Source organism: Acipenser ruthenus, chromosome 16, assembly GCF_902713425.1.
Source record: "Acipenser ruthenus chromosome 16, fAciRut3.2 maternal haplotype, whole genome shotgun sequence".
NCBI classification, from domain to species: Eukaryota; Metazoa; Chordata; class Actinopteri; order Acipenseriformes; family Acipenseridae; genus Acipenser; species Acipenser ruthenus.
Genome location: NC_081204.1, coordinates 31,990,831 through 32,018,401, shown reverse-complemented (window position 1 = coordinate 32,018,401; position 27,571 = coordinate 31,990,831). Strand labels below are relative to the sequence as shown.

Genomic DNA, 27,571 nt, shown 5'->3' with positions numbered 1-27,571 from the left:
ACTTCAGAGATAAAGGGTAAGGAAACAGAAAAGTGAAAGAGCTCCCCAAGTCTGTGGAAATCTGCACCAAAGCGTGCTCATCACCTAAAATGAGCTTGATCTGCTGCCTGGCCCATTATTACTGAAGCTGGTCTGCAACAGGGAGATGCATCTTCTATATACTGCATTTCACACATGACAAAGAGAGAGAGGGACAGAATATTTATTCAAAAGTGTGGGCCACGTATCCCAGGTGCTTCCTTCTTCTTTTTATCCTTTCTGAGCTGACAAGAATGAGAGATGGAGGTTGAGCAACATGTGGCTTGGTTCTGTAAATGCCGGCACTGGCAGAGGTTGGACTAAGCTGTGAACTCATGGCAGGCAGTTCTCTGCTTGTGGATTGGCGCTGAGACAGGACTGGCAGACAGACACACGCGCTCACACTAATTCCAGGGCTGCTCTTAAGGTGGAGGGGAACAGCAATATTGTGGATTGTTATGAAGTGGACTAACCAGGATTGTGCAGTTCATAAGGCCTAGGGTGGTTAGCTGTTAGTCGGCTGTAAAATGCTTAGAAGCATTGAGTATTGGATTTTGAAAGCAGGGTTGTAATTAGCACCCCATATCCAGGCTGCAACTGCATTTATATGCGTTTCCTTTTAAATATCACTACTAATGCTGCAGTGTACATTCTGTCGCCACTTTGAACGCCTTGCCGTTACTGCATAACGACAAAGCAGGAATGCAAAACATAATGCAAGTCTAAAACGCAGGGAATTCAGTTACCCGAGGAATGCACGATACTTCCTTAAGGCATGTACCGGTATGTGTGTCTGTGTCCTGGGACGAGACGAGGATTTTGTTTGCTTGTGTGTTTAAATAATTTGCCGGTGTGTAAATAAACACGATAGTCATTGATTTAAAGTTAACATTGCCACTCAATTTATTTAGAGAATTTTATTTTCCTACAAAAAACAAAAACTAAAGTGGAAAATATTTAGAAATAATTGATTCTTAGCTGACACGTCCACCTTAAGAGCCCCGCCCCCTCCTAAATCCAACCCCAGCCCATCCTCAGATCACCTGATTGTCGCACAGCCATTTTGTCTCTGGGAGTAAAACACAATATCAAATACACCGGAATAAAAAATTTAAAAAGCCGATAAAAAGGAGACCGAATGAATTGACGGAACAAATCTTAACTAAATCAGTTACATTTAGCGTAGTACTCGTGCGTAAAATTCACATTTTCGCCACCAAATTCGAGAAAAAGACTATTCTGATTTTGCTGTCTGTGTGTGAGATTCCGGAACCCGAAACAGTTTGATAAACCAGCTTTGGATATTACCTGTTTTTTTTGTGAGACACGATTTTTTTTTTTTTTAAATTGTGTATTCCTTACTTTAGAGTTATTTTTTTTCTATTTCATTTTTATTATGTTTTTGTTTGTGTCTTGAAAGTTTTTTTTTTAGACGGGGCAGTTTAATGACAGTTTAAGTTCTGTTCATTACGTTTTCAGATCTGTCAAAAAAAGACTCCCAGGCCTGTGCTGTGTCTACCATCCAGTGTGCTCACCGTACCAAAATAACATATCCGTCATTGTTACTAACATTTATATATGTTTCAGTTTAACTCATTTTCTGAAAACCGGCTTGTTTCATCTCTATTTTTTACCGTCTTATGTATTGCGTTGGCGTCTAAACCATTTTTTGTTACCACCGTTTGCCTTTAAAAAAAAAACCAAACCGGAACACTCATTTTAAAATCTGCATTTATTAGTGATTTTCTTTCTAACGCCTGTCTGTAAATATGTCGGGGCAGTCAATAACAGATCGGATCGCAGCGGCTCAGCACAGTATGACTGGATCTGCAATTAGTAAAGCGGTGTATAAGGCCACCACACACGAAGTCAATGGACCCAAAAAGAAGCATATGGATTGTAAGTATATATATATACTGTGTTAATGAATCGGGGGTACTGTGTTGCTGTCCTAGCAGCCGACGTTAGTATTCTGCCAACTGGATTTATTCAAGAAGTCGGTGAGCTAGCTGTCAGCTGGAAAAAGTACCGCATTATTAAAAACATATTGAAATCTCGATTGCTTCAAAATGGTAATGCAGTACAGAAATGTGCAGGAATGCCTTGAATTTGAACCTGAACCACACATAGGGGGGTTGGTTGGTTGGGATCACAGTGATGTATCTTGCATTGTGTGTTCATTAGGGGATAGGCATGACGCCGTTTGCATGGCAAAGTGATTTATCCGTTCCAGTCTTTACTATAAGATTTATAATTAGCCACCTTGCACAGGTTAGGTGTATCATATTAAAGCAATGCAATCCAATGTTTAAAAACATTATTAGTGACGGTAGTTCAGGACATGCAAGTGTTTTTAGTAATACAGGGCAACGGGCTGCCTGGTGCAGCCTGGTACCTTCGCTTAGTTCACATGGTCTCTGATTGATCAGCTAGACCATTGGATTCAGTTTGAAATGCAACACATCAGTGATTCGGTACCAGGTAGCAGCATACACTTTATGTTATTATTTTTGAGTGATCTGCATATTCCAAATTGAAGTATTGTATAAGATAAAAGCAAAGAACCGTAATATCTTAAGTAGAAAAGAGGGGACCTGTGATGGCATGCATGCAGTGGGAAGAGAATCCTGCCACGTCTAGTTTCGAAAAGAAAAAGACAATCGCTGTGGCCTACATACACCCCCTGCACACACCTGTAAACATGTAAGTTTCACATGCAGATACAGATACCTGCATGTCCCCCCCAGGTTTTATCATGACCTCACGGGGCTATGCATCCTGACATTAAGAAGAAAATCCTCCTTAAAGCTCCGTTAAAACGAGGAAGAGCACAAACTGCTATGCGATGGCAGCCTGTTTCCATCCTTCATTTTCTTATTGTTCCTTATCAGATTTTAAAATTCAACCCGTGTGTGTGTATATATGTATATGTGTGTGTGTGTGTGTGTGTGTGTGTGTGTATATATATATATATATATATATATATATATATATATATATAAATAAAATTCTATACATATAAAATTATATACACACACACACACACAAAATACTTTATGCTATCTGGAAACTTTTGGGGAGATTGCTCTGTGCTTGTTTTTGAGTTTACAATAAACTCTTTAGCAATCTTTCATTTTCAACACCATATTGCACCAGAGGAAACTTTTTTTTTTTAATAAATGTTGAATCAGTCAGATTTTAAACTTGATAAGAACTAGGATGCGCTCCTTGATATCTAGTGGTTAGAGCTGAGAGACTGAGGCACACAATGGAAGTGGTTATAACCTTCTGTAATGTTCACCTGCTAACCAGTGTGCAAGTGGAAGGCTGGCTACAGGCAGTGTGATCTCAATATTTTTTATGATGTGTTTTTTTTTTCAAAATCTTGCCTGTGCAGTTAAATGTGTGGTTTGTACTGTATCTGGTCAACTTAATGATAACTGTCGTTTTTACTGGGATCCCTCCTGCTGTCTGTAGTTCAGTGTGTGTGTGTGTCTGCGTGCGTGCCTGTGAGCGTGTGTCTGTGTGTGTGCGTGCGTGCCTGTGCGCGTGTGTGTGTGTGCGTGCCTGTGCGTGTGTACTGTTAACCCAGCTGAGGTCTTCAGCATTTCATTTAGATGTTGCAGTATCCCATTCAAGGCCCTTAATGAATTTGAAAAGACTGCAAGTCAATCTAAAGCTATTAAACTGTTAATGCTGCTGTTAAGTTAGCTATGAGGTTGTATTTGTGTCCAGTCTTTCTGTTTTTCTTTTAATAACGGGTGGACATCTCTATGCACATTAATGACACCTGGAGCCACAGTAGCACACCTCTTATTTGATTCCTCCTTCACGGTGATGCGTGTTAAATGAACCGTGTGAATATTCTTATCGGATGGGTCGGAGTGCTGTCACACAGGTCCTTTGTCGTTGCTGCGATGATGCATTTCCTGTCATTAACCTTGCATTGGCCCTTCCATCCTAGTACTGCAATGCTTGAATATATTCTGATGAATAGCAGCACTCAGGAAGTGAAGATGTTATCACTGTTCTCTGGGTGCAGCTGCTTGGTGAAAAAAGCAGAACTCCATTCACTCACCCTGGAATCAGTTCTCTTATACTTTGGGTCCGGTGTTACATTGTGCCAGAGCGCCAAAAAAAATATATTTTCTTGTGTAAAAATAAAAAAAAAACCTGAATGTGGAAGTCTTATAAATCAAGAATGAGTACAGCTGATATAATCATCTTTTGAATTACAAGTATTCTAGTGGAAGAGAAAGTGACGGATAGACACAATACTTTTTTTTTTTCTTTAATGAATTAGGTCTAATTCTTTCTGTCTAGACGTTTTTATTAAGGGTTTTGTGTGTGTGTGTGTGTGTGTGTGTGTGTGAGAGAGAGGGTGTCTGGTTCAGTACTATGAGCTAAACCAGTGATGGCTACTGTTCTGGTGTAAAATGAATCATCTATTCTGTCATTTCTTAAGTACTGTAATACTGGAGCTATTGTCATGGCTTTCCTGCCCTAAGCAGATAGAAAGGTGTGTAGTCTGTGAAGCACCAGACAGGCCCTAACCTGCCCCCTTGTTCCCTACAGATCTGATCCATTGTACAAACGAGATGAATGTGAGCATCCCTCAGCTGGCAGACACTCTCTTTGAAAGGTCTGCGAGCAGCAGCTGGGTGGTCGTGTTTAAAGCACTGATCACAACCCACCACCTCATGATGTACGGAAACGAGGTAAGCGTGTGCTGTGGAGAGGGGCAGACGCGCTGGATTATCCACGCATTTAGCTGATAGCTTGCTAGGATTACAAAATCCCTCCCCAGGTTGAAAAGAGATGTTTCATCTCCTGGTGAAATAGAAGTGAATGACTGCCATAGTCATCCCAGTTCAGCCTGTATGACTCCATTTTTAACAGTTATTTTCACACTCAGCCTGTCATTAGACAATGAGGATAGGTTTAAGTAATGAAGCCTCCCCACTGTTACTCCTTTATCGTGTTCCTGCAGCAGACTGAGGGACAGGGAGGCTGTGCCAAGACATTGAGATTCTGTTAACCTGGAGTAAGGGGTCAGAGATAAATCGCAGGCTGGAGGATTCAGGGCAGTGTCTGGTGAGGGTGTGGGGCTGAGATAAGGGTACTGCCTCTGCTGTGGAGACAGCAGATAGAGTGCGCTGAGTAAGTGAACTGCAGCCTCCTTCACAGGCCTCCGCAGACACACACACGATTCATTTATTTACCCATACTGAATGTGTGCTCTGGAGATCCGCTTGCCCAACGTTACACTGTGTGTAACACGTCTTACACAAGGCAGCTGCACTTTGAGTCGAGGTGTTGCAACAACCAGGCAATCTTCACCATCGCTGTGTCGGAGAAAACAACTGGGGGTGTTGCAAAACTATCATTTTAAAGTCAATTTCAGTGGATCCTCACACCGTTCTTGGGGCATTGATTCAGTCCGTCTCCTGACCCACCAGCATCACCTTCAGTAGCAGTAGCAGGTGTTGTTTCCTTGTGTGTGCGTCCCATTCCCTGTACTGACCAGGTCCAGCCTCACTTTGCTTCCGAGATCAGAGACAGTGGTATGCACTTCGAGCAAGTCTGATGTCCTTAGTATTTATTAAGAGAACTGTGAGCAAGCAGCACAGTGGCTTGTTCAGTGGTCTGCAGCGCTGGAGAAAGGAGTTTTAGTCCCTGGACAGTTGGTTTGAGCAGCTTCGTGATTTGATCTGTAGCCAGTCCTCACTTGAACATGTATTTAGTGATCGCTACTGCGTGAATTTGAAAGTGAAAACTGCATTATTTGCATGCTTTGCTTGTTGAGAGTAGTTCACTCCAGGTTTGTGAATGTGGGCTGGGTGATACAGGTACACTGTCTTTCAGCCATAGGTTATACAGTGGGAATCCCCAGATTCCTTCCTATAAGCTCTGCTGTGTGTTGGAGCCAGCTGTGGCAGGCTGCGCCTCATTGTCAAAGGACATTGAAGAGGAGGCTTGCATTACATGTTGTGTTTGTTTAAACTTAAACCTGGCTTCAATCTGATTATAGGGGATTCCAAAACTATTCCTACTACTGTTTCTGTATAAATATCTAGTATTTCCACCTTCGAATGATCTCTTTATAAATGCCTGATGACAGCCTGTAAGCTCATTGAAACCTGCTTCAACTATGATATTTTTTCCAGAGCTTTTTGATTTACATTTTATCACCTGTTCAGGATTAACATGTTGAAAAAGCTCTGGGATGAATTAAATATCCCCCTTTTTTTCTTTTTTTTTTTTTTTTTTTTTTCTCCCCCAGCGTTTCATCCAGTACTTGGCTTCCAGAAATACTCTCTTTAACCTAAATAACTTCCTGGACAAAGGTGCATTGCAAGGTATGTAGCACATCACTGTTCCCTGGGAGATTTCTCTGTGATTTTTCTACCGCTCCTAATGAAATTCGTCGAGAGGCATTTGCTCTGAGCAAGAACGTCTGTTAGCATCGATGCCCAACAGCCAAAACCTGGCTTCCATTTGGGTAGTTTCCCAGAATGAGGAAGCCGCAGTGTTAGAAAGCCTTGGGAAGGGATGCTCACACCTGTGGTCGGTACAGATAACTGTGCAGAAATGGGAACAGCACGTTGTAATTGATATCCAACCCTGAGATCTGCCCATGAAAAGGTAACTTGTTGCTAGTTCAGGTCTACTATTTGTGTGTATGTGTCAGATATGAATCATAAATTGTTAGTCGCCTCATATGAAGTCTGTCACTGACCGTCATGCAACAAGAAGATACAAGATGGGTTGACTGCAGGTCTGAAATGGCATGTACAGTTGTACAGAAAAATGAAGAGGGTTAAATTGTGGCATTTGCTTTGTTTATCCCTCCTGCAGGCTATGACATGTCTACCTTTATCAGGCGCTACAGCCGGTACCTGAACGAAAAGGCCCTCTCCTATAGGCTCGTCGCTGTGGACTTCACCAAAATGAAGAGAGGGTATTTGTGATATACATGATCTATAAACTGAAGTGCAATACGTGTCTGTTCAAAAAAACATGTAGAAAAACCCAAAGAATAAAGGGACCACCCATATGGAAATGTGAGGTCTACAAAGAGGTCTGCATTCTATACAAAAAAGTGTCAGCCCTGTAAAGATGTAATGTAGATCTGGCTCACTTGAACAAGACACAACTGGGGCAAGCGTGACTTCCCTTTTTTAATTGCATTTGGAACAGATAGCAGTAGTTGTAGCAGTAGCCAAGATGTTCTGTGTAGTTTGGTCCTGTGTAGGTAGTTAGGGTAGTTTTCCCATCCTTTATTTTAACTTGGTTGGAGTAACTACTATGATTTAAAATGTTGCATATAAAAACCCTAGTGGGGCACTGTAGATTAGGTAGAGAACACAATCTGCTTTGCTACACTGTGTTGCCCTGTGCGCTGTAATGGTCATGGTCTTAAAGATGTTGATGTCGGTGATGGGGATTTCCTTGCAGAATCGATGGAGTTATGCGCACCATGAATGCAGAGAAGCTGATAAAGACCCTCCCGATTATTCAGAACCAGCTGGACGCACTGTTGGATTTTGAAGTAAGCTGTACCAAGGATTTCTTCTCCCGCTATATTGGAACTTGTGTTGTGTTGGTGTTATCGTAACGTGCGGTGGGGTGGTTCTGCAGAAGGAGCTAAGTCTGTTTCTGCTCTTTTGTGGTGTCACGCAGGCGAACCCCAATGAGCTGACCAATGGGGTGATCAACACTGCCTTCATGTTGCTCTTCAAAGACTCCATCCGTCTCTTTGCAGCGTACAATGAGGGTGTCATCAACCTGCTGGGTAAGGGAGCCTCACCAGGTCTCCTAGCTCTGTGAATGATGCATGACTGGGGTAGTAGGTTTGTTTGGTACAGTACCTACAATCTTTCATCATTTATATGGGTAGCGTTGTAAAAGTGATTTTTGTGTGCTTGACTAGGTGGACATATTAAGGGTGTATCTTTGTAAATGTTCAATTACTGTATGCATGAAGTACACATGGCAGTCAGTCGTGCTCCAATAACTTTGTATATTTCCAGATTGTGGTTGATTGTGTTTTAATAGGGTAATGCTGAGTGTGTTTTGCTGTCTTAAATTTGTCACCAACACTCCTTTAAAGCATAGCAGTTCTGTTCAAGGGCAAGTAATGACGCAGATAACGATTGCATACATTGTTTTGTTTGTCTGTTCATTTTAAAGAGAAATACTTTGACATGAAGAAGAACCAGTGTAAAGAAGCCGTGGAAATGTATAAGAAATTCCTCTACAGGATGACCAAGCTGTCTGAGTTTCTCAAAGTGGCTGAGGTAGAGTGGAGCCTCTTTTTATTACATCAGCTTGCTTGTGCAGGGCTGGTGCAGCACTGTCTATGAGTCTCCCCTAAACCATTGTGCACCACAACCATTTCTAAACTCCTGGAGGGCAACACAAGAAATGGAAAATGTGGAACCTAATTTATTTAGATTGAGTTATAAATAATGTATATGTAATTATGGTGCATTATTATTATTATTATTATTATTATTATGATTATTATTATTTCAGTTAAGTGTTACAGTACATGTTTAGTTGAGCTTCTGTTTTAATTGCAAATGCTGAAGTAATGATTTATTTTGAGATGACTTGGCAGGTTTGGGTTTCTGCATTTTGTGTGCTCTGCCTGCAACCCTTTGCTGCATGGAGTTAATGATTTGCACAGCACTGAGTTCACAGTCTGGCAGTGCAGCACACAGAGCTGGGAAACGGCAGTGTAGATCCCAGCATGACTTGATTGTTGCATATTTAGGTTGAGTTGTGCAGCATGGTTTATTTTTTATTCATGATCAACACAATGACGGAGCCTGGCTGTTTGTTTGGCTGTGCTCTCCTTCTCAACCAGATTCCTCTTTATTTGCACTGAGACGTCGGTTAAATGTATTTGCCGGTTTCTTTATAACAAAATCCAATACAATCCCACAATCCCCCAGTGACCTTTGACGCACAGCAAGAATTTCAGAGGTGGGCCAGGTTTGGAAAAAAGCACAGAAACGCTCATTTGATTTCAGCGGCTAGCCGTGGGCAGCCGAAGCCTGTAGAGCCAGGCAATGGAAATGAGGCACCAGGTTCAGTCATGACCGACAGAGCTGGTCAAGAGTGCTAGCAACAGAGACAGAAATAAGTCGCTTGATTGTTAATTATGTATTTCCTCATCTCGTGGTCACATGAGTACAGTGATCCACTGGCCCAGGCCACAGTACTGCACCAGTCCCAGGCATTTAAATGTGCAACCCATTTCAATCCCGTCTGTCTGTCTGTCTGTCTGTCTGTCTGTGTAAGCATGCAGAACCCTTTTTTCTGTTTTTTACAATCACTGCATGGAGTAATGGATCCTTTTGTTATATATTTTCTTTTCTTATTCCCCCTTTTTGTTTTGTTTTTGTGAGACAGCAAGTTGGAATTGATCATGGTGACATTCCAGATCTTACACAGGTCAGTGTGCATTTCATCTCGATTTCTCCATGTGGCTTCATTGTAGCACTTCCATTCCCTGCTCACCCTACAGGCTTCCACTCTGTGTGTGTGTGTGTGTGTGGATATGGATACAGCGCCAGCAATGTTCAGCTGAAAGACAGGCTTCTTAAATGCAGTGAGAGCAATGAGTTTTAAAGAGACAGGACAGACTCACCATTCATCATAAAATGCGCATTGTAGGCCTCAGCTCTGCATTGTAAATGCAGGGTATAGTATTTATTTGTAGCCATTCTATTTTTCTACTGTGTAGCGTTAAATTAATCTAAGTTATGCTAAAGTAATTATGCATTTAAAAAAAAAAAATCTAATTAAAGGTTTACCAATGCACATGGACAGTATTGGTTTAACTTGAATGCTACCTGAAAGCTGGTTCCTATTTCGTCATGTGACCGCCACTCAGAGTAGTCTCTGGTCTCTCTTATCATACGACTGCCTGACTACTTTTTAGTCAGTGATTGTCTGACTTTAATTATTCTCAATTATATCATCAACTTGAAGTGCATTCACAAGAGTGAAGTATGAATCTGCTTTTACGAGTATTCCCAGAAAAGGAATATATATCATTTACCAAAATGAAGCAGCCAGTCTTGATGGGATAAATGAAAGAAAGCACCAGGTACAGGGCACTGGGCTGGGGGGAGCGGGTTATAAATTGTTCTGTATAGTGATTTATTTGCGCTGTTTCATATATTGCTTAACTAATATAATTATACATTATGCATGGCTGTGCCAACGGGATGTATTAATAATTTAAAGAACAGAATAATCTATTAAAAAATGGTTTAACTGTTGGCTATTTGTGCAACAGTATGTGTGATTTGGTTTGTATTGACTGTCCGCCATACAGTATTGATGTTAGTTGTGTTGGCTTGTGCAAATTTGTCATAGAAAGAACACGGCCACATAACTCAAATGAACACCTACAGACTGGTGCTTGGGCTGATTGTCATCTTTAACAAATAGCTGTGGGGAGAGCAGTGGATGCTTTTTTACCACAAGAGATTGTTTGAATTTCCTTTTATTTTATTTTCTAATAGGTGGGGATCAATTCCTGTTTTTTAATCCATTTCTTTTTTAAAAATGAATTCCTATTCCCGTTCCCTTTTAATCAATTCAAATACATTATTGATAAAAATTACAATTGGTAGTATTTTGTTAAAATCAGCTTCTCACAGTGGCAGCACCTGTAGTCGCTTAGTTAAATTGGCTTCAAATGAAAGCAGTTGAACAGTCGCAGCAATTATGTCTGTAAAATATAAATTGCAATTCCTCTGAAGGAATTTATTTGAAAAAGGAATTGGAATTAAAAAACGGAATTGTCTGCGCCCTAAGTTGGTATTTTGCATTTATCAATGCGGGCATCTTGAGAGATTTTCTTTCAATGTCAAGCACAGAGTAGCGACTGATAGAAATTTTGGCTTCCAACTTCTTTGAGTACCTACACACAGCATGGAATATGAGGGATTGCCCATTTGTAAACCTCCAGGGAAAGCTAGTTAAAAGAAGGCAAATCTACAGGACAAAAGCATGACGATGTCCATGGCTTTCTTATTGTGCTCTTAAGGTTTTTGCAGTGATTATAAGAAAGAAAGCACAAGAAAGCGAACCAGCCTACACATCCTAAAGTATGTTTCAAATAGAACTGTTATTTTTTTAATGTGGTTATCCAATTAATCTTTGGCACCATCGCAATGTCCACTTTCTTTGTGCTCTCTCATAGCAATACTAGGAATAAAAGATACTGTCCTCGAGATAAAACTGACAACAGCTAGCTCCAGAGAAGAATTTGGAAACCAAAAATAGCCTGTATATCTTGTGTATGTGAGCATATATTCAACCCTGTGGAGATTATTTGAGTGTTCTGTTATTATGCTGGACATTTCTTCTAAAAAGCAGTTATATTTACAGGTACATTTCTTCTCAGGTCTGTATATATGCTAGCATGGAATAAACACTAATAAAAAGCATGTAGCCAGTGTGTGTTTCTATATGTAGGCTTGAGGCATGTAACCATGCTAAAGGAAAGTGCATCATGAAGCCTGTTCCTCGGTGCTGTGCTGATAAAGTGTGCTGTGTCCTGTCTCTGCTCTGAAGTGTCTCACATCCCTGTTTAACCCCCCTGCCCCCCCTGCAGGCCCCCAGCAGTCTGCTGGAAGCACTGGAGCAGCACCTGGCTTCTCTGGAGGGCAAGAAGACCAAGGAGTTCTCTGCAGCCAGCAGGTACAGCACCCTCCCTGATTTCTAGCTCTAGGTCTGCATTGACCCACATAACGGCGTGATTAGCCCAGACGTTTTGTCTCCTTGCTAAGATCTCTTCTCATTCAGCACCATTTCCATAGAGTGCACATTTGCATTTGTTTCCATTTCTGTGGTAGTTCATAGCTACTTCTATGTGGAACCTGTCCTCCCAATGTAACATGCCCACATATTGCACTTATGCATTCTGTTATCTGTCATGAAAGGTAACTTGCAAATTGAAATGCGGATACGTGGTGCAAGTGTCAACGTGCTGTATTGTTGACTACATCGTTGTTTTTCCCAGAGCAAGCACCCTGTCCAGTGCCGTGTCCACTCTGTCCAACACAGGCATGTCCTTCAGCAGAATGGACGAGAAGGAGAAGCAGCAGGCTCTGGAGGAGGAGCAGGCCAGGCTCCAGTCCCTCAAGGTGGGTGCTGTGCCCCCTATAGAGAGTCCTCCGAAAGAGCAACACGACAGCTTCAAAACTCTGAGATAAACATAAACCTTCGCATGGCATAGCTGCGTTGGGGTTTGCAAGACGTGGTCTGGAAAGTCTCTCAGGATTCATAGTAAATAATGTACCACTGTAGAGAGTTTTAACACGTCTGGCTACAGTCTTTCAAAGCAAACAGTGCACCCTTATTCATGGTTAATACAGGCCAGGCTATGCTTTAAATACTGTGCCCCTATATACTGTACAGATCTCTGCATTCCCTAAACTATATGGGGGCTTCCCAGAGGTACATCCATTGCATTGTCCCAGTACTACAGCCTGTAAGGGGTTATCTCAGGGCAGCTTCTCAAGGTAAACGGTTAAGCCTTGCAGACTTGCAGGTTATCCTGTTACACAGAAGATTATAACCTTCCGCACAGCAGGCAGCTTTCAACGTGTGTGTGCTCTCTGCCAGGGTGGCCGTCTCGCACTCACAAAAACAGACACACACAGATTGAACTGATCCCAGAGGAGCTACCTACCCTTTAAATCCTTAGACAAGACGATGCACCACAAATGCAAATGTGAGCATGACAAGCGCAAGATGACACAGTAGATTTCTGTTAGAGAGACCTTACCTGGAGTACACATTGACACAATAAATGCTTGTGTTTTTTTTTTTTTTTTTTTGGTGCAAACTTTGCCCTGGTGGAATTGCTTAGAATCTGGCATGTTGTTTAGTAAAGCAGGAATCCACCGCTTGTTAACACCTCAGCCTCCCGAGCAGGTCTGAGACCGCATCCTCAGTAATGTGTGTTTGCTGATAGGAACAGCGTTTGAAGGAAATCGGGATGCAGACTCCAACCGTGTCTCCCATTTCCCAGTCTGGGGGCAGTGCCAACACCAGCGCCACCACTGGCTTGGACCTCTTCTCAACCCCTGCCACTGCTCCCTCCACCAACAGGTACCGCTGCTTAACCGTTCCTCTGAGAACGTCTAACATGTACACTACCTGTGCAGTGCTAACAAGGAGAATACCTTTTAATGTAGGGCTATATTCAGAGCTTCATTTTAAGTGCAATAGATAGGACTCCCATTGCATTGCACTTATTCAATTTAGTGAGTCTTACCTTCGAGTCTTGTAATGTATTTATTATTTTTGTTAAATACATATTTTTCGATGCCGTGTAATTCAAGTGCAGAAGCAGCATGTGAAGTATGCTTACCCCAAATTACCAGCACTTGGAGATTTTGTCAGTGTTTTGTTGGTTTTTATATCACTCGTTGTTAAAATCGATGCTCTGTAATGACACGTTGTGTTCTTCTCTCCACAGCATGCCAAACCTTGCCAGCGACCTGTTCGACCTGCAGCCTGCGTTCGTCCCAACAGTGCAGAGCACTCCGGCCATCTCCACCTCCGTCAACACTGCCTGGGGAGGTGCGCTGCATTTCTCTGCATGCTGTTTTATTGTAATACGTTAAATGTTCAGGATTGCCCCCCCTGAAACAAGCTGCTCAGATGTTATTGATGATTGGTGTCTCTCCCTCCCCAGGTTTGGACCCCCGCTCCATGCCACAGACTGTTCCATTATCCGCAATGAATGTAGATTTCGATGCTGTGTTCGGGACTAAAGTTGCCAATAACGATGTGAAGACCACAAGCGGTAAAGTGCGCCCCGCAGATCCAGTGTGATCTCTGCTCTGTCTGCAGCGAGTCCTGACCCGTCATAGCTCTGGGCTTGAGTCTTTGCTCGTCTGAAGCTTTGATATTAACAGATTGTATTTGCTTTGATATTAACAGATTGTATTTGATTGGTCAATTAGCCATTGAGGTCTGGATAGCAGGTTTTATTACATTACACCTGCCATTGATAGTTCATCTTCATGGAGTGCTAACCCACACTGCTAATGAACATTATTACTGGTCCCCTGGTCATTGTGCTGACAAACTTTTGGTTCTTTACTTCTTGCATTAAGGTGCCTGTGCTGTTGGTCACATGGTCTAACAGCAGCAGCTTTGAGTCTACAGTGTTGTCTTAAAATGAATATACAAAATCAAGGCAGGGAAGGAAAGTTATAATATTGCTAGTGCTGATTAAATGGATTTTAAAACTGGTTAGCACATCCTTGTGTATGTATAAAGTTCTTGGAGAAGGTGGTAGACTGTGTGGGTTAAGTGGATCTGTACTTACATATTTCTTTCTCTTTTTCATTTACATCCTTTTGGGGTCTCGTGGGTTCTTTATTGAATCGGTGAGTGGGGCTTTTGTTTCTTTCACTGGACACTGTAAACCTGCATTAAAGATATTTTATTTATTGATGTATTTATTTATGCTTCCGTGAAACTATAAACCATACGTTTTAGCAGTGACAAAGGACAAACGGTGAAACAAGAGTATTGAATTGTTTACAGTACATAGCACAATATCAAATACACAGATATTATGACTATATCCCTGTCAGCCACCCAAAGACATGTTTTTATAACCCACTTTAATTTGGTGGCTTTTCTCTTTCTAACTGAGTTAGAGGAGTAAAACCTTGATTGTGTGTGCTTTGATCCCGTTTGCTCTGCCCACAGCAGTAAGGCATTGCATGTGTTTGTTTGGGCAGGGTTGGATCCGCTAGGTGATCTCCTGAAGCCCACAGTGTCGACACAGAGCAGCTCTCCAGCAGTGGGACGGCAGCAGCAGCAGCAGCAGCAGCAGCAGGGAGGCAAGCTGCTGGCTAACGACCTCGACTCCTCCCTCGCAAGCCTCGTGGGCAGTAAGTGTGTGGACACTGCTGCTAGAAGTGCTTCTGAGCTCTGCTGCTTTGCAAAGTGCTACAGAGAGCAGCAGTGTTCTCTAGCAATGAAAGGACCAGTGAGCTGCCAGGACCTGAAATATTCTAAATATTCATGGCTTTCTCTTACGTTGTTGTGTTTGTTTTGTTCTGTTACAGATCTTCATTTTGGTGGTGCACTGGCCAAGTAAGTGTCAATCAAAGCAGTACAGTAAATGTGGGTACTGCTGTCATTTAGTAATAAAAGCAGAGCTTTTATTGGTGTGTCTGACTGTGCTTGTGTCTCTGATTTGCAGGCCAGATATGCTGTGGACCCAGCCTGGGGAGAAGAAGCTGACAGGCGGTACGCACTGGCAGTCTAAAACCATGTCCACCACCACCGCGTGGAACGCGACGCCCATGGCTCCAGCACCCGTGGCAGTACCGCAGATGGTGAGCCTGTCTCAGGGGGGAGGGGGGCTTGGAAGATCATCAAACTCCTGACTCCTTCACTGCTTCTTGCATGCATGCCTTTTGAAATCTTCTGAACTTTCTACAAACGCAATACAGGGCAGGGTCTGTGAGATGGGAATTTTTTGCCTGCAAGCAACGGCCAAAATGAAATCTTCACTGTGGAAGTTTAATGGAACTACCATTACAGGTGCTGAAATGAACGCATCTAACCCAGCTGCAGCTGTACTTTGAGGTTTAATGCTCTGAGCTATGTTGTAAAATCTGGAACTTTCATTTATTGCTAACCTCTGCTATCTCTTTGTTTCTTTCTTTCTCAATCTGTCTCTTCATTCTGTTTCACTCCCATTTTTTTCTTTTTTACTTTTTTCTCTGTCTCTGCTTAACTCAGAACGGAGTTCTCTATGCTGGCTATGTAAGTATATTTAATGCAAGGTATCGTTTCTGGAGTGTGATTCTTCCCTTGTTAAATACATTTTGATTAATACCTGACTCCAAGACGGACCTTTCACTTTCATCACAGGACTTTAATCTGATGGTTATACAGACACCCTGCAAAGGTTTCCTTGGGGTTTCAAACTAACACATTCAATCCCAGATCCAGTCCTAGCCCTTCAGTGCTCTTGCTTGTTTTAATAAATAACAGTATGACGATTTCTGTACAGTGCATGAGTTTGCTGTGTAATGATTGAGAGCCTCCAGTAATAACTCTGAACCTGTCTCCCCCCCCGTCTCTCCTTAGCCAGTACCAGCACCCATGGCATACCCTATGGCAGCACCTCAAGTGCCTATGTATGGAATGGGAATGGTAAGGATTCATCTGCGATTTAACTCTTCTATAACCTTAAACACCCAATCCTATCTATTTTACAGAGTCTCTGAGCGTTGTCATTAGACCTTCTACATTTTTTTTTAAATAAAAATATTTGCCAGCATCTGCCAAGTTATATTCATGAATGTGTGAGGCATCCATCCGCTTGCCAGGTTCACTCGCAGATTCCTACACAAGATCTCGTGCCTCTTAGTCCTCTGAAAGCACTGGACCGCTTTGCTGCCCAGTGGAGAGCAGAGTAACCCCCGCTTCGTCTCTCTTTCCTCGTCCCAGGTTCCCCAGCAGATAGGAACAGTCCCCATGATGGCCCCTCAGCCCATGATGTACAGCCAGCCGGTCCTGAGACCTACGAACCCCTTCGCACCCGTCCCTGGAGCACAGGTAACACTGCCCCCCAGCTCCCGTCCGCCATTCACTGCACTGGGTTTGATCAGAAGGATGCCTGCTCCAGCAACAATCTGAATAAAGCAATACAGGGTCCTATTTACCGCTGTGTTGTAATAAGACATGACTTCATTCATTTTGTAGTGATGCGGTGATCACTCTTCCTGCAGTTACACATGTTTTCCTTTTACTGGTTAAGTGACATACGTTAAATGAAGAGGTCATTTCAACACAGCTTGGTAAGGGAAAGAGGAAAATGCAGCCCTTAGGGTGAAACTGAAGTTGCTTGAATTAAAACCCTGTAACACACTGTCTTTAAACAAGAGCCTTGCACACTACTCAATCTGTGTGGCACTTGGTTAAAACCGTGCTATTACTTTGAGGCTAGTGGTTCTAAGAAGCGCTCTAGTGTACACTCGTGTTGTTTGGGGCTGCTGTACACTGTCTCTACTCCGGAGCTCTGATGTGACCTGAGTTTTTGTTTTCTTTCACTTCCAGATGCAGTTCATGTAGAGAAGACAAAGCCAGCTTGTTGAAGGCAAAAGGAACCCCAAATAGAGCGAGGAGAGGCGAGGAGGAAGCGGCACAGAGACTCACAACTGTTGCTTTCCTACTGCTCCAGTAACTCTTATTAACCTGCCCCCCTGCGCAGCACTGGAGCCCCTGTCTGAAACAGCCACCTCGCTCTTGGTCTGCCAGGCTCTTTTATAGTAGAGTCTGCTTTTAAAATGGTAACCCTGGCATGTAATGTCTAACAGTATTTCTTAGAAAAAGAACACCGCAGGTCAGAAAAGAATGGGAATGTGTTTGTGAAAGAGACAGCATATATCCATGCACTGAATACCCTCATTGGTAGAGTTTGTGTGTATTTCTATCTGCTGGTCTTAGCAGGTGTATCGGGTCACCTCACTGAAACTACACCAATCCCGGATTAGAGGTGCAGGTTTTGGGGTTACTGGGGTGTACGGCTTGACCAGATGTTTTGTTCTATGGCTATTTGGCTTCTTGAACGCCTCTCTTTCCCTTGTATTTGTTTTCTCTGATCTTCACCCATCTGTCTGTTTGGGGCTTGGGTGTCTGAGAGAGTTTAGTGACCTTAACAAGGTACTCGCGTCACTGGTTCCCCAGGTGTTTCGGTATCTGGAGTATTTGAAGAGACGAAGTATCTGTTTGGGTGTGGATACCTGAATTTTGTGCTTTTATCTGCTGGTGTTTTTAAATACCAATGCATTTTCACCTGGGCATGGGGTAGGGTTTGTCCTTTAGGAATGTACCTGGTGTTCAAAATGTGCAGGTTGGTTTTCAGATTGTATAAATCTAAGATCCTTTAAGTGTTGCCAAACCTCCTTCAAATCTTTTTTTCTCCTTTCACTGTGCTGTTGAGTTCCACTAATTCTCTTGCTTGAGTTTTTTTTTTTTTCTTCTCCAGTATCTACAAGATCAGGAGCTGCCATTGAGATTCTCATATTAAGGGCATTACAATGGGGGGGGGGGGAATGACTGGACAGCATTCAAGTGCAAGCTGTAATCACCCACCCAACCCCCCCCCCCCCCCCCCCACCCAACCCCCTGTGTTTACTCTATAGATGTGGCTGTTGCAGACAGGTTATAGCAGTGTAAGGGTTGGACTGTTTCATTGTGTGCATTACTGATGAGCTGTGCACTGTTTTGATCCTAACCCTAAAAGGGTCTATTTCTTCCTTGGTAGTAATTTGTTGTAATCCATGTATGAGCTACAACTAGGACAGAAATAAGACTCCTTGACTAGCAGTCTGAGCCACTCCAGGTGTTACTGTGAGTTTAATGGGACTCGGTTATAGGTCACAAGTTCAAGTGGCATTGCTCAAACTGCTGTCTGATGGGAGTCCTATTTCCATCCATGGCTGGACACTGTTGAAGACATGCTGTGAGCAGGATGGAAGAATCTCAGTGTTTTTACTTCCCATTTTCTCTTGAGACAGGCATTGTATCTACCATTTAGCCCAGTGTCACTTAGAAAGCACTATAGGAAACAGCAAAATACTCTACCCTCACTTAAACTTAATCAATCAAAATGAGGTTGCCAAAAACACGTGTTAGGTTGCCATTACCCCCCTTTACTGTACCCCCACATTGTCCCTTTGCCAGAGAGATGTTTTATACCACAGCACACCCTAGTGGGAGAATTGTGGCATGAGTAGTTTGTCTTCTGAAATAGATCTGTACAGTGCTTGACTTTTGATTAGCAACAACTGGGGACAAAGAGCCTGGGGATATATATATACACACACATATACATATATATTTTTATTTTATTTTGTATTTATTTTTTTTCAGATGATAATACTGTTCAACCTAGATAGTGCCACCGGAATTGTAGTACAGCGTTCAGCACAAGACATATATATATATATATATATACAGTATATAAATAAATACGTAAAAACTGCACAAACAATGCCATTCGCTGGAATATAAAGAAAACCAAGCCGAAGTGTCACCTTTTTCTATACAGGAAGTTTCTATTCGCATACACAGGATATGTATAGTCGATGTACATGTATGTTTGTACAGTATGTGTCTGTGTTATAAAAACCTGCAGTATCCCCAGTAACCTGTGTTCTGTGGTATGGCTGATTCCAGACTGCAGGAATTCTCTTTCACTGTACAGTATGTGTTTAAGGTTAGAGGGGTGTACCTCCACCTTCTTTCTAACCTGGCCGTTCCAGGGCTGCACACTTCTGATCCCGATTTGCCGTATCTAGGTAGTTTTGATTTTTTTTGTTGCCCGAACCATAACCTGTCAAAGACTGAGAGCGGTGCCACAAAAAAGCTCTGCAGATTAACAATTTAAATGTATTGTCCTGGTTGGAACAAAAACCTGAACTGGACTTGCTATAGAGGAAGGTGGAGAGGGTCACTATTGGGCAGCCCTGCTGTAGTCTGGTGTTAGTTTAGGACCTGGCTAGGCAGGCCACTCCATTCCAGTCCCATTTTAAAACAGATTTATTAAATAAATATGTTTAGGTCATACAACAAGGTTGGAACAAAGATCTGGACTGGACTAGCCTATTCTACCTGGTAAAGCCCCCCTGCTGTATGAGATCCATGTTTCAGTCCACAGCACCCCTTGCTGGGAAAGGTGGAGCTGGTGTTTCCCCTGGTACCCCCTTTTGACCCCCTCTCCCTTGCACACGGATATTTGAATACATGCTACTTCTACAGGGATATCCCTGCCTGTCATGCATCAGGGAAGATCTTGAACTGCGCTTCTCTTCAGTGTTGTAAATAATTACTCAGGATGTCGTCGTCCTCAAGCTTCTTATCATCTGCGAACGTTTCTACAGTTTTCAATCCCAGTCAGTAAAGGTTCATTAAAAGGGGATACTGCGGCTTTTTCCTTTTACATCGGATTTTTTATGGCAAAAGATTCCTGTGCTTGGAAGATGCAGTTCCAAGATTTTTGGATGTATTTATTTACAATAAAAGAGTTGACAGGTTTTAATGCCATGTAGAAAATGGGTTTTTGGGGGTTTTTTTTAATGTAATCGTGAGCTTTTACTTTGTACGCATTGTGTTTTGTTTTTTTTTTTTTGTTTTTTTTTTTTATAAAGACTGGTTTATTCAAGATTCTAAAGGTCATTATACAGTATGTATTTTTTTTTTTTTTTTTTTGTAAGAGCCCAACAAGCACGTTCTTTAGTTTTGTTTCTTTTATTTCTTTCTGTGTTGCAAATGTACTTCTCTGCCTTTTTAATTAAAGAAGAAAAAGCCTGCTTCCATGAAGGAACCGGAAAGGAACGTGCGTGCGGACTGTGAGGGTTCACTGCGTGTTCAGCCAATGACCTGACCTTTCCAAGCATTGTTGGCGGCAGTGTGACTTGGCCTGGGAGACGGGGGGGGGGGTCTTTGTTTATATAACATGTGTTAGTATTTAGTTCTAATTCACCCTGTCCGCTACACAGTGATGTCCTGCCAAGCTGTCAAATTAGGTCCAGTTAGGAAACCCCCACAGCCCAAGATGCTTTTCCTTTCTGCTTCCATTTTAAACATGTGCTGATCATGGTGTGCAAAGAATGCAGACGAGCCCAGTGTCCCAGGCAGGTTGCCTGGGTGCTCGGCTGTACTTTGGAAGATCTGCAATGGTTTGTGAATGGGCAGTAGCTCTTTTACTACGTCACTGGTCTGTGTGTACCCCCACCACCCTGTCCTCTCTTCATTTCATTCATGCTGGGTTTAGTTTAGACTCCAGGACTGGCGGGTGATCTCCTGGAATCTGTGCAAGCATTCAGTAGATGCTGGAGGGCACTGACACCTGTTTACAAAATACAGCTTTTACATTTAACTGTAGCATATTAAGGAAAACAACGATTTAATGAAAGCACAATTGATTTCTTGTGTTTGAGTGCTGGTGCCTAGAATTAACAGATATACACGCGTATGGTTAAAAATATATATATAAATAAACTGGTCCCAGTATAACCTACTGGTTGTAAGCATGCAGGGTCCTTTGCTGGTCCTATTAGGTCACTGCTCTGAGTACACTCTAATGCTGTATCAGGTGGGAAAGGAATATACTGGGCAACCACTAAAACCTTAACTTAAACTATTGCAATCTTTGCACTTAAAGTTGCTATACGTTGGGTTTTAATATTAAGTTGGTACTGAGGCTGCAGACGCCTTGCTGGTTTTGTCAATTCTTTCTAAAATGGCAGACAGTGTTAATTGTATTATATCTGTCTTTTACGATTGAAGTACATAAATAAACAATGCTGTATATAAAGGTGACTCCAGAGCTGGGGTTTTTAAGCAATACCATGTGATGTTAGTTTGGAGAGCTTGAAGAATTCATCAGTGAGACAAAGGTGGTTTGTTACACATCAGGCAAGTGAGTTAGCCGCTTCAGTACTGGCTCGTAGGAACAGCCTGGCACTACTACGAATCTCCCATTCCCATTGTGAGCACACAAACTACCTTCCCTTGAAGGGCTGTTACTGTACACTGCTCTGCTTTGCGCAGGCCTTCTCATTGCTGTTGGAATGCAGAGTCTATATTTCATTACCTCATGCTGCTCATGTTTGCCTTGCAGTTCACTCTCTACACAATTGCACAATTCAGGGGGAAGTAAAAGTGCTCTCTATCTTTTTATCTCCCCCCCCCCCCTTTGCAGAGTGGTCTGAACCTGCTCCTGGTTGTATGTTAAAGCTCTCATTAGGAGTTGATTTAGTAAACTGGTACAAAGTGATACGATCATACAGTACTTGTATAGAAACAAGTGTGACGTCCCAAGAGTTTTCCAGTGTCCCTGTGCTCTGTGTGTGGATTCGTTTTAGTGCAATTGGCAGTGGGGTAGTGCAAAACGAATAAAGTAGGCAGTCGAGGTATAGAACCTGAAATTCTCCAAATCTATTTCCTTAAAGACACCTGTACGATGTATGCAGCCTGACTTCAGTATTCACCTGGCATTGTCTTTGCCTGTCGAATGCAAGTTGCCAGCTCCTTTTGATAACTTTCTGATTCCAAAGCAATAGCCTGGTATAGTGACCTATGCCAAAGCAATAGCCTGGTATAGTGACCTATGCCAAAGCAATAGCCTGGTCTAGTACCCTTACAACTCGCCACCTTCATCGTGGGTACATTCAAGTACTGAGTAGCTTTCGTCAGTGATCTGGTAGATTGTGATAAAGAGAGAAATATCTGAATTCAGTATTGGGGATGGGATGGGTGTAAACATTACAGAAAGGAATATTTGAAGCTACTTACCCTTTAAGAGATGGTCAAGCCCCTGCTTCCCTTCCTTCTCTGTTTTGTTGGTCATCTTTTCCTGTGTTGTTGTTTTTTTTTTTTTTTAAGTTAATTGAGCCGCCTTAAGACAATATTAAGTATAAACTTCTTCTAAACTATTATTGCTAAGTTGTATAACTCTCTAATTCCTTCTACATGGAGTTTGTATTGTTGCTATGCATTTCTGTGATAGGGTAGTGTTTTAAAGGGTATTGCCTGCTGTGTTGGGGTTAGGGGAGGGGCATGTGTTCCTATGAATTGTTGCACTGTGGATCGGTGCTTATTGTACATAAAGATTGTGTAAGTGTGTGTGTGTGTTTCTTTTCTAGGGTAGTTTGGTGTAAACAGGGAAACCTATGAATGCAGTGTGCACCAGCCACATGTTTCCAATTTACACAGATTATATTTTTAATTAATGCAAAATGTATGTATATGTTACCATTTATACATTTAACAGCAATGGACTAGTTCTGAAAAAGTAAGTAAATCATTAGATCATTTAAAACCATTAAGACGTGTATTTGATTCTGAAGTTTCATGTAGTGGTGAGTACATTTATTATTTTTGCTGCATAATAAAAAAAACATTTTTCCTAATGTATGTCTAAATATGTTGAACATTATTAAAGCATTGCAAATGGAATGGGAGCTCTTGGAATAACTAGTATACCTTTGCCTCAATGACTCATCAGGAGGGTCAGAATTAAATAAATACTGATTTAAATATACTGACAGTTCACCACTGATCTAGACCATGCAGGGTTTTAAATAACTTGGATTTCTCCTGTCCGGATATTGGTTACAGTCCAAAGAGAAAAGGGAACTATCACTATTTTACCATATAAAAACGTAAAACCAGAGTGAGTAGTGTTTCTCTATGAAATCAATATCATAACCATATTTAAAAATACAATGCGATTCAGAATAGATACATGCATTCTTTCATAATTAAACTCAACAGTTAACCAACAAAAAGTCAAGCACAAAATTTTTTTTTAAAAAAATGCTGTCACGATTATCCCCTCGGTTTTGCTACAAACCTGTATTCTCAGTACCCTCCTTCCACTCTCCTGCCTGGCGGAACAGCACAGCATGCTAGAGAATTAGCCCACTGTGGTTCAAAGTTAATCAGCAGTGTACAGAGATCTCACACTAGTATCAATAAGACAGGTATCTATCTGTTAACGTGGACTGAAGGAGAAGCATTGGCAGGAGCTCCTAAGCAATTCCCAAACACGATGTTTAAAACCAGAGAAGGAGAGATGTCCATCTTCTTACTATGGGAGTTGATATGCCGAAGGTAATTGTCCCAAACGTGTTTGAAGCCTTGGAACAGCCAAATGAACAGAATCCTGAGAAGATCCCCCCTAATCCCCAGAGGAATACAAGCAAAAACAAATGAATCTCCTGGACAACGCAGGAAGTATTAGGAAATTTTTATTTGCGAGGACAAGAAAACGTGTCAAACATGAGAAAGACAAGAGAAACGCTTTGAATCAAACATGGAGGTTACAGAAAATCAGCATGAGCCGGTGGGGACGACAGCAGAGCTGCAAAACCAGCCTTCATCTGGAGGGGAGGTAATGCACACCTGGGGGAATCCTCTCACACCTCTCAGCTCGAAGGACTACGACACAATCTCTAATCTCCAGGCCACACAGCCTTGGTTTCTGCCTGCCTCACAGTCCATCCCCGATGCTTTCGGACACGCAGGTGGAAATCACACTTGTTTCTTTGTTCTCGTTTCTGTCCCCTCCTGTCCAGCAGCGGTCCTCTAAAACCTGGAGCAGAGCGTGCAGCTGCTGCCGCTGTGTTTGGTGTTGTTGTTGAGGCCGGGCAGGACGATCTCAGGGTCCGAGTCCCCTCCGGAGCCCTCCTCGTTGGTCAGGATGTTCTCCACCAGGCAGCGCGCCGCCTCCACGATGTTCGTGTTCTCCTGCAATAAAGAAGCAGCTCCTGATCCATTTGCAAAATGTACAAGAAAGAGTTAGATAATCAGTCCCGCATGCAGAGACACACACATGCACGCAGAGAAAGACATGCACGCAGAGACACACAAGCACACACACATGCACGCAGAGACACACAAGCACACACACATGCACGCAGAGACACAGACATGCATGCAGAGAAACACACACAGAGACAGACATGCACGCAGAGAGACACATGCAGAGGCAGACACACTGTTAGAAGAATCTTTTTTTTTCACTGTATTTAAAGTTTCTTTCAGAATTTCTAAATGTAGCACTATTGAGTGTTGTATAGTTATGGATGAATCTCACACACACACACACACACACACGCAATCCCTCACGCCTCTGTGCAGATTTAATTAGCGTCTCTGTGCGAGAGCGATGGAGTTCTGCTCCAGGGTTCTCATTTTGTTTGCTCACACTCTTTTCTAGTCTACGCGAGTCTCTGTGCATTACCATGGGCGTGCGTCAGGCAGCCCACCCCCACACCATACATACACCAGGCTGCCTCAAACCAAGAGCTGTTCTAGGTGTTTACATGGCAGTGTCACAGCTGGGTTGTTTTTTTCTTATGACTGCAGGTTGATTGTGCTGCTAAGAGTTTTATGATGTGCATCTTTGATCAAACATTTGGTCTACTTAAAATCCACATCCTCAAATACAAAGCTCTTCCCTTTACTGTAGCCGGATTCACGTCATAACCTTTTCCTCTTGCCTTGGAACTTGCTGTTTTCCTTTTATGGTTCCTCATAAGAAAATGTGTAGTTTTGGTAATCCCTGCATTCACAAATACCAACCAGCAGAGGGAGCCTGTCAGCAATGCTCACATAACCCTTTCTTTTTTAGCTGTATTTTAAAGGCGTATGATCCGCTGTGCATGTAAGAGCACTACGCATGTGACTACATACCAGAGGACAGGGGGCAGGAGATCAGCTGTAAACCCTCGCTGGCACACTGTGCATTGAAATATAATAGATCTGTTCAGCCCTCTTACACAAACTCCTGAGTGTCACCCAAACACAGTATCATACATGCAGCTTCTACGGCCAATCAGACAAGTGCTTACATCACTGTGAAGCACTGGAGGGTATAGGACAGCGGGCTGAATGAGCTGGTGTGTCTGCAGACTCTTCACTCTGTGCTGCATTAGTAGAGCTGGCACAATAATCAAGCAGATAGAGAGGGGAGAGGAAGGCAGCTCCTACCTTGGCGGAGGTCTCGAACCAGCCTGCAAAGCCGTGCTCCTTGCAGAAATGGTCGAGCTTGGGCAGCTGAGGGCTCAGGCCGTCCCGTGACTGGTCAGCCTTGTTGGCCAGCAGGACAGCGGGGACGGGCTTGCCGTTGGCGAGGGTCACCTTGGAGTCCAGGTCGCTCTTCCACTTGAGCACGGCGTCGAAGGTGGAGGCCCGCGCCACGTCGAACACCACGAAGGCCCCCACCGCCTCCCGGTAATACACCCGGGTCATGTTCCCATAGCGCTCCTGACCTGCCACAGCAAACAAGCAAGAAACAGCCGTGAGGACCGGGGCCGGCTGGACTGGGAGGGACTATCACATGAAGAGAGACGGGATGCTAAACTTAATGTGTGTCTGCAATAGAGCCACTGTGTGTCACTGCTATTGAGCGAGCGTGTGTGTGTGTGTGTGTGTGTGTGTGTGTGTGTGTGTGTGTGTGTGTGTGCGCGCGTCTGTGCTTGTTCATGTGAGCCAGTCTCCTCATGTGTGTTAAATTCCTGGCACTGAATTTCCACCTCATGTGATCCTAATATGAGCATGAGACTGCCTTCTGGAAGACTTACACAACAGACACATTCCACAAGACTAGAGGGACAAGCAGATCAGCAGCTTTTACTACTTCAGATTCAGGAGGGGCGAAGAACTGCCAGCACTGTTTAACACCCACCGTGTACACCAGCAATGAACAGTGCTGCAGAAAACCCAGTGCAACTAAATGACGTCAAAGAAAAACACTACACTGACGTGGATGGTCTCATAGACTCCGATTAGCACTAATCCTGGACGGTCTGAACCTACAGTTAGCTCTGCAAGAGCCGGGAATGCACCAAAACAGCAGTGGTGTCAAACTATGTAGACACTCACTCAGAGACATTGCATTAAAGCACATGAAAGAACAGGCAGCTTTCAGGCAACTTTTTCAGGACATTAAAAGGTCACTTCTTGCAGGGGACAGTTAAGCAATTAAACATTTCGAGCTACAATATATGTATCAGAAAAAACAATAATAAAAATGATCTTAAGCTGCTGTCACTACACGCAGAGGTTATAACGAGAGTTCAAAACAAGGTGCCACTTGTTGAAATAATAATAATAATAATAATAATAATAATAATAATAATAATAATAATAATAATAATAATAATAATGAGTGAAACGATGAAAACAAATGATTCTACCTGCTTCTTACCTGCTATGTCCCACAACTGCAGTCGAATTACTGTGTTATTGTCCCAGTTGAGCACCTTCAGTGCAAAATCCACCCCGATGGTCGCTCTGTAGTGTTGGGAGAAGACCTGATGCACGTACCGCTTGATGATGGAAGTCTTCCCCACGCCGAGATCCCCGATCACGAGAACCTTGAAAAGAAACTCCTGCTGCGCCTGCTGCATTTTGCGGCGCGTTCAAACAGATAATCCGGATCACTTGGGGTAAAATTGAGCGGTGTGGTGTTGTGAAATAAACGGAGCGAAAGCGCTTGTGTCCCACCGATCCGCAGTACTTTATAACAGCTTACACGCTGGTGTGCATCATTTTAAATTAAATAAAGTGCGTAACGTGTTTGCCCCTTCAAGTCTTTTTTTTTTTTTTTTTTTTTTAGTTAAACATATATTTATCTCTCAATACTGATCTTACCGCAAATAGAGCGGAAATCTTAGAAATGTATTCGCTTCTAAACCACGGTTACAGAACAGTCGCATCCTGTAAAGTTATTAAACTGCTGAAGTTGTGTTCTTTCTTACCGTCTCTTTACACTTTAATTTACAACACACTCCGGATCCGTTTTTTTCTGTAGCATTCCTTAGCAAACCTATTGTTTTTCATGTAAACTAGTTTATTTTTCACTGACAAACTTTCATGCACTTTCCATAGAATCATCGCTCTCTCTTTCTCCTATCTGTTTTATATCACTGTCAACTGAGGCACACAGCATTCAAACACCCCCCCTCCCCTT

At 42.7% G+C, this 27,571-nt stretch overlaps 2 protein-coding genes across 5 annotated transcripts; one reads left to right on the top strand and one right to left on the bottom strand.

Annotated features, from left to right (window-relative positions):
* The first annotated feature begins 1,041 nt into the window (after window positions 1-1,041).
* On the top strand, window positions 1,042-23,003 carry LOC117412204 (phosphatidylinositol-binding clathrin assembly protein-like). Of its 4 annotated transcripts, none has more exons than XM_058989476.1 (20): window positions 1,042-1,917; window positions 4,594-4,736; window positions 6,302-6,377; window positions 6,877-6,979; window positions 7,477-7,570; window positions 7,702-7,813; window positions 8,212-8,318; window positions 9,439-9,480; window positions 11,657-11,742; window positions 12,065-12,188; window positions 13,028-13,158; window positions 13,529-13,632; window positions 13,748-13,858; window positions 14,808-14,960; window positions 15,138-15,165; window positions 15,275-15,410; window positions 15,820-15,843; window positions 16,171-16,236; window positions 16,534-16,641; window positions 17,143-23,003. In XM_058989476.1, the coding sequence occupies exons 1-20, from the start codon at window positions 1,788-1,790 to the stop codon at window positions 17,155-17,157; spliced, it is 1,893 nt and encodes a 630-aa protein (XP_058845459.1). In that variant the 5' UTR covers window positions 1,042-1,787; the 3' UTR covers window positions 17,158-23,003. The 4 variants fall into 4 exon arrangements, with proteins under 4 accessions (XP_058845459.1, XP_033876235.3, XP_033876234.3 ...); XM_034020344.3 differs by having other exon boundaries at window positions 13,022-13,158; window positions 14,823-14,960; XM_034020343.3 differs by having other exon boundaries at window positions 13,022-13,158.
* Window positions 23,004-23,826: 823 nt separating this feature from the next.
* On the bottom strand, window positions 23,827-27,571 carry LOC117430702 (ras-related protein Rab-38-like). The gene is made up of 3 exons (XM_034051067.3): window positions 26,807-27,571; window positions 25,588-25,868; window positions 23,827-24,342 (listed from the first exon to the last, which is right to left on the bottom strand). The coding sequence occupies exons 1-3, from the start codon at window positions 27,006-27,008 to the stop codon at window positions 24,181-24,183; spliced, it is 645 nt and encodes a 214-aa protein (XP_033906958.2). The 5' UTR covers window positions 27,009-27,571; the 3' UTR covers window positions 23,827-24,180.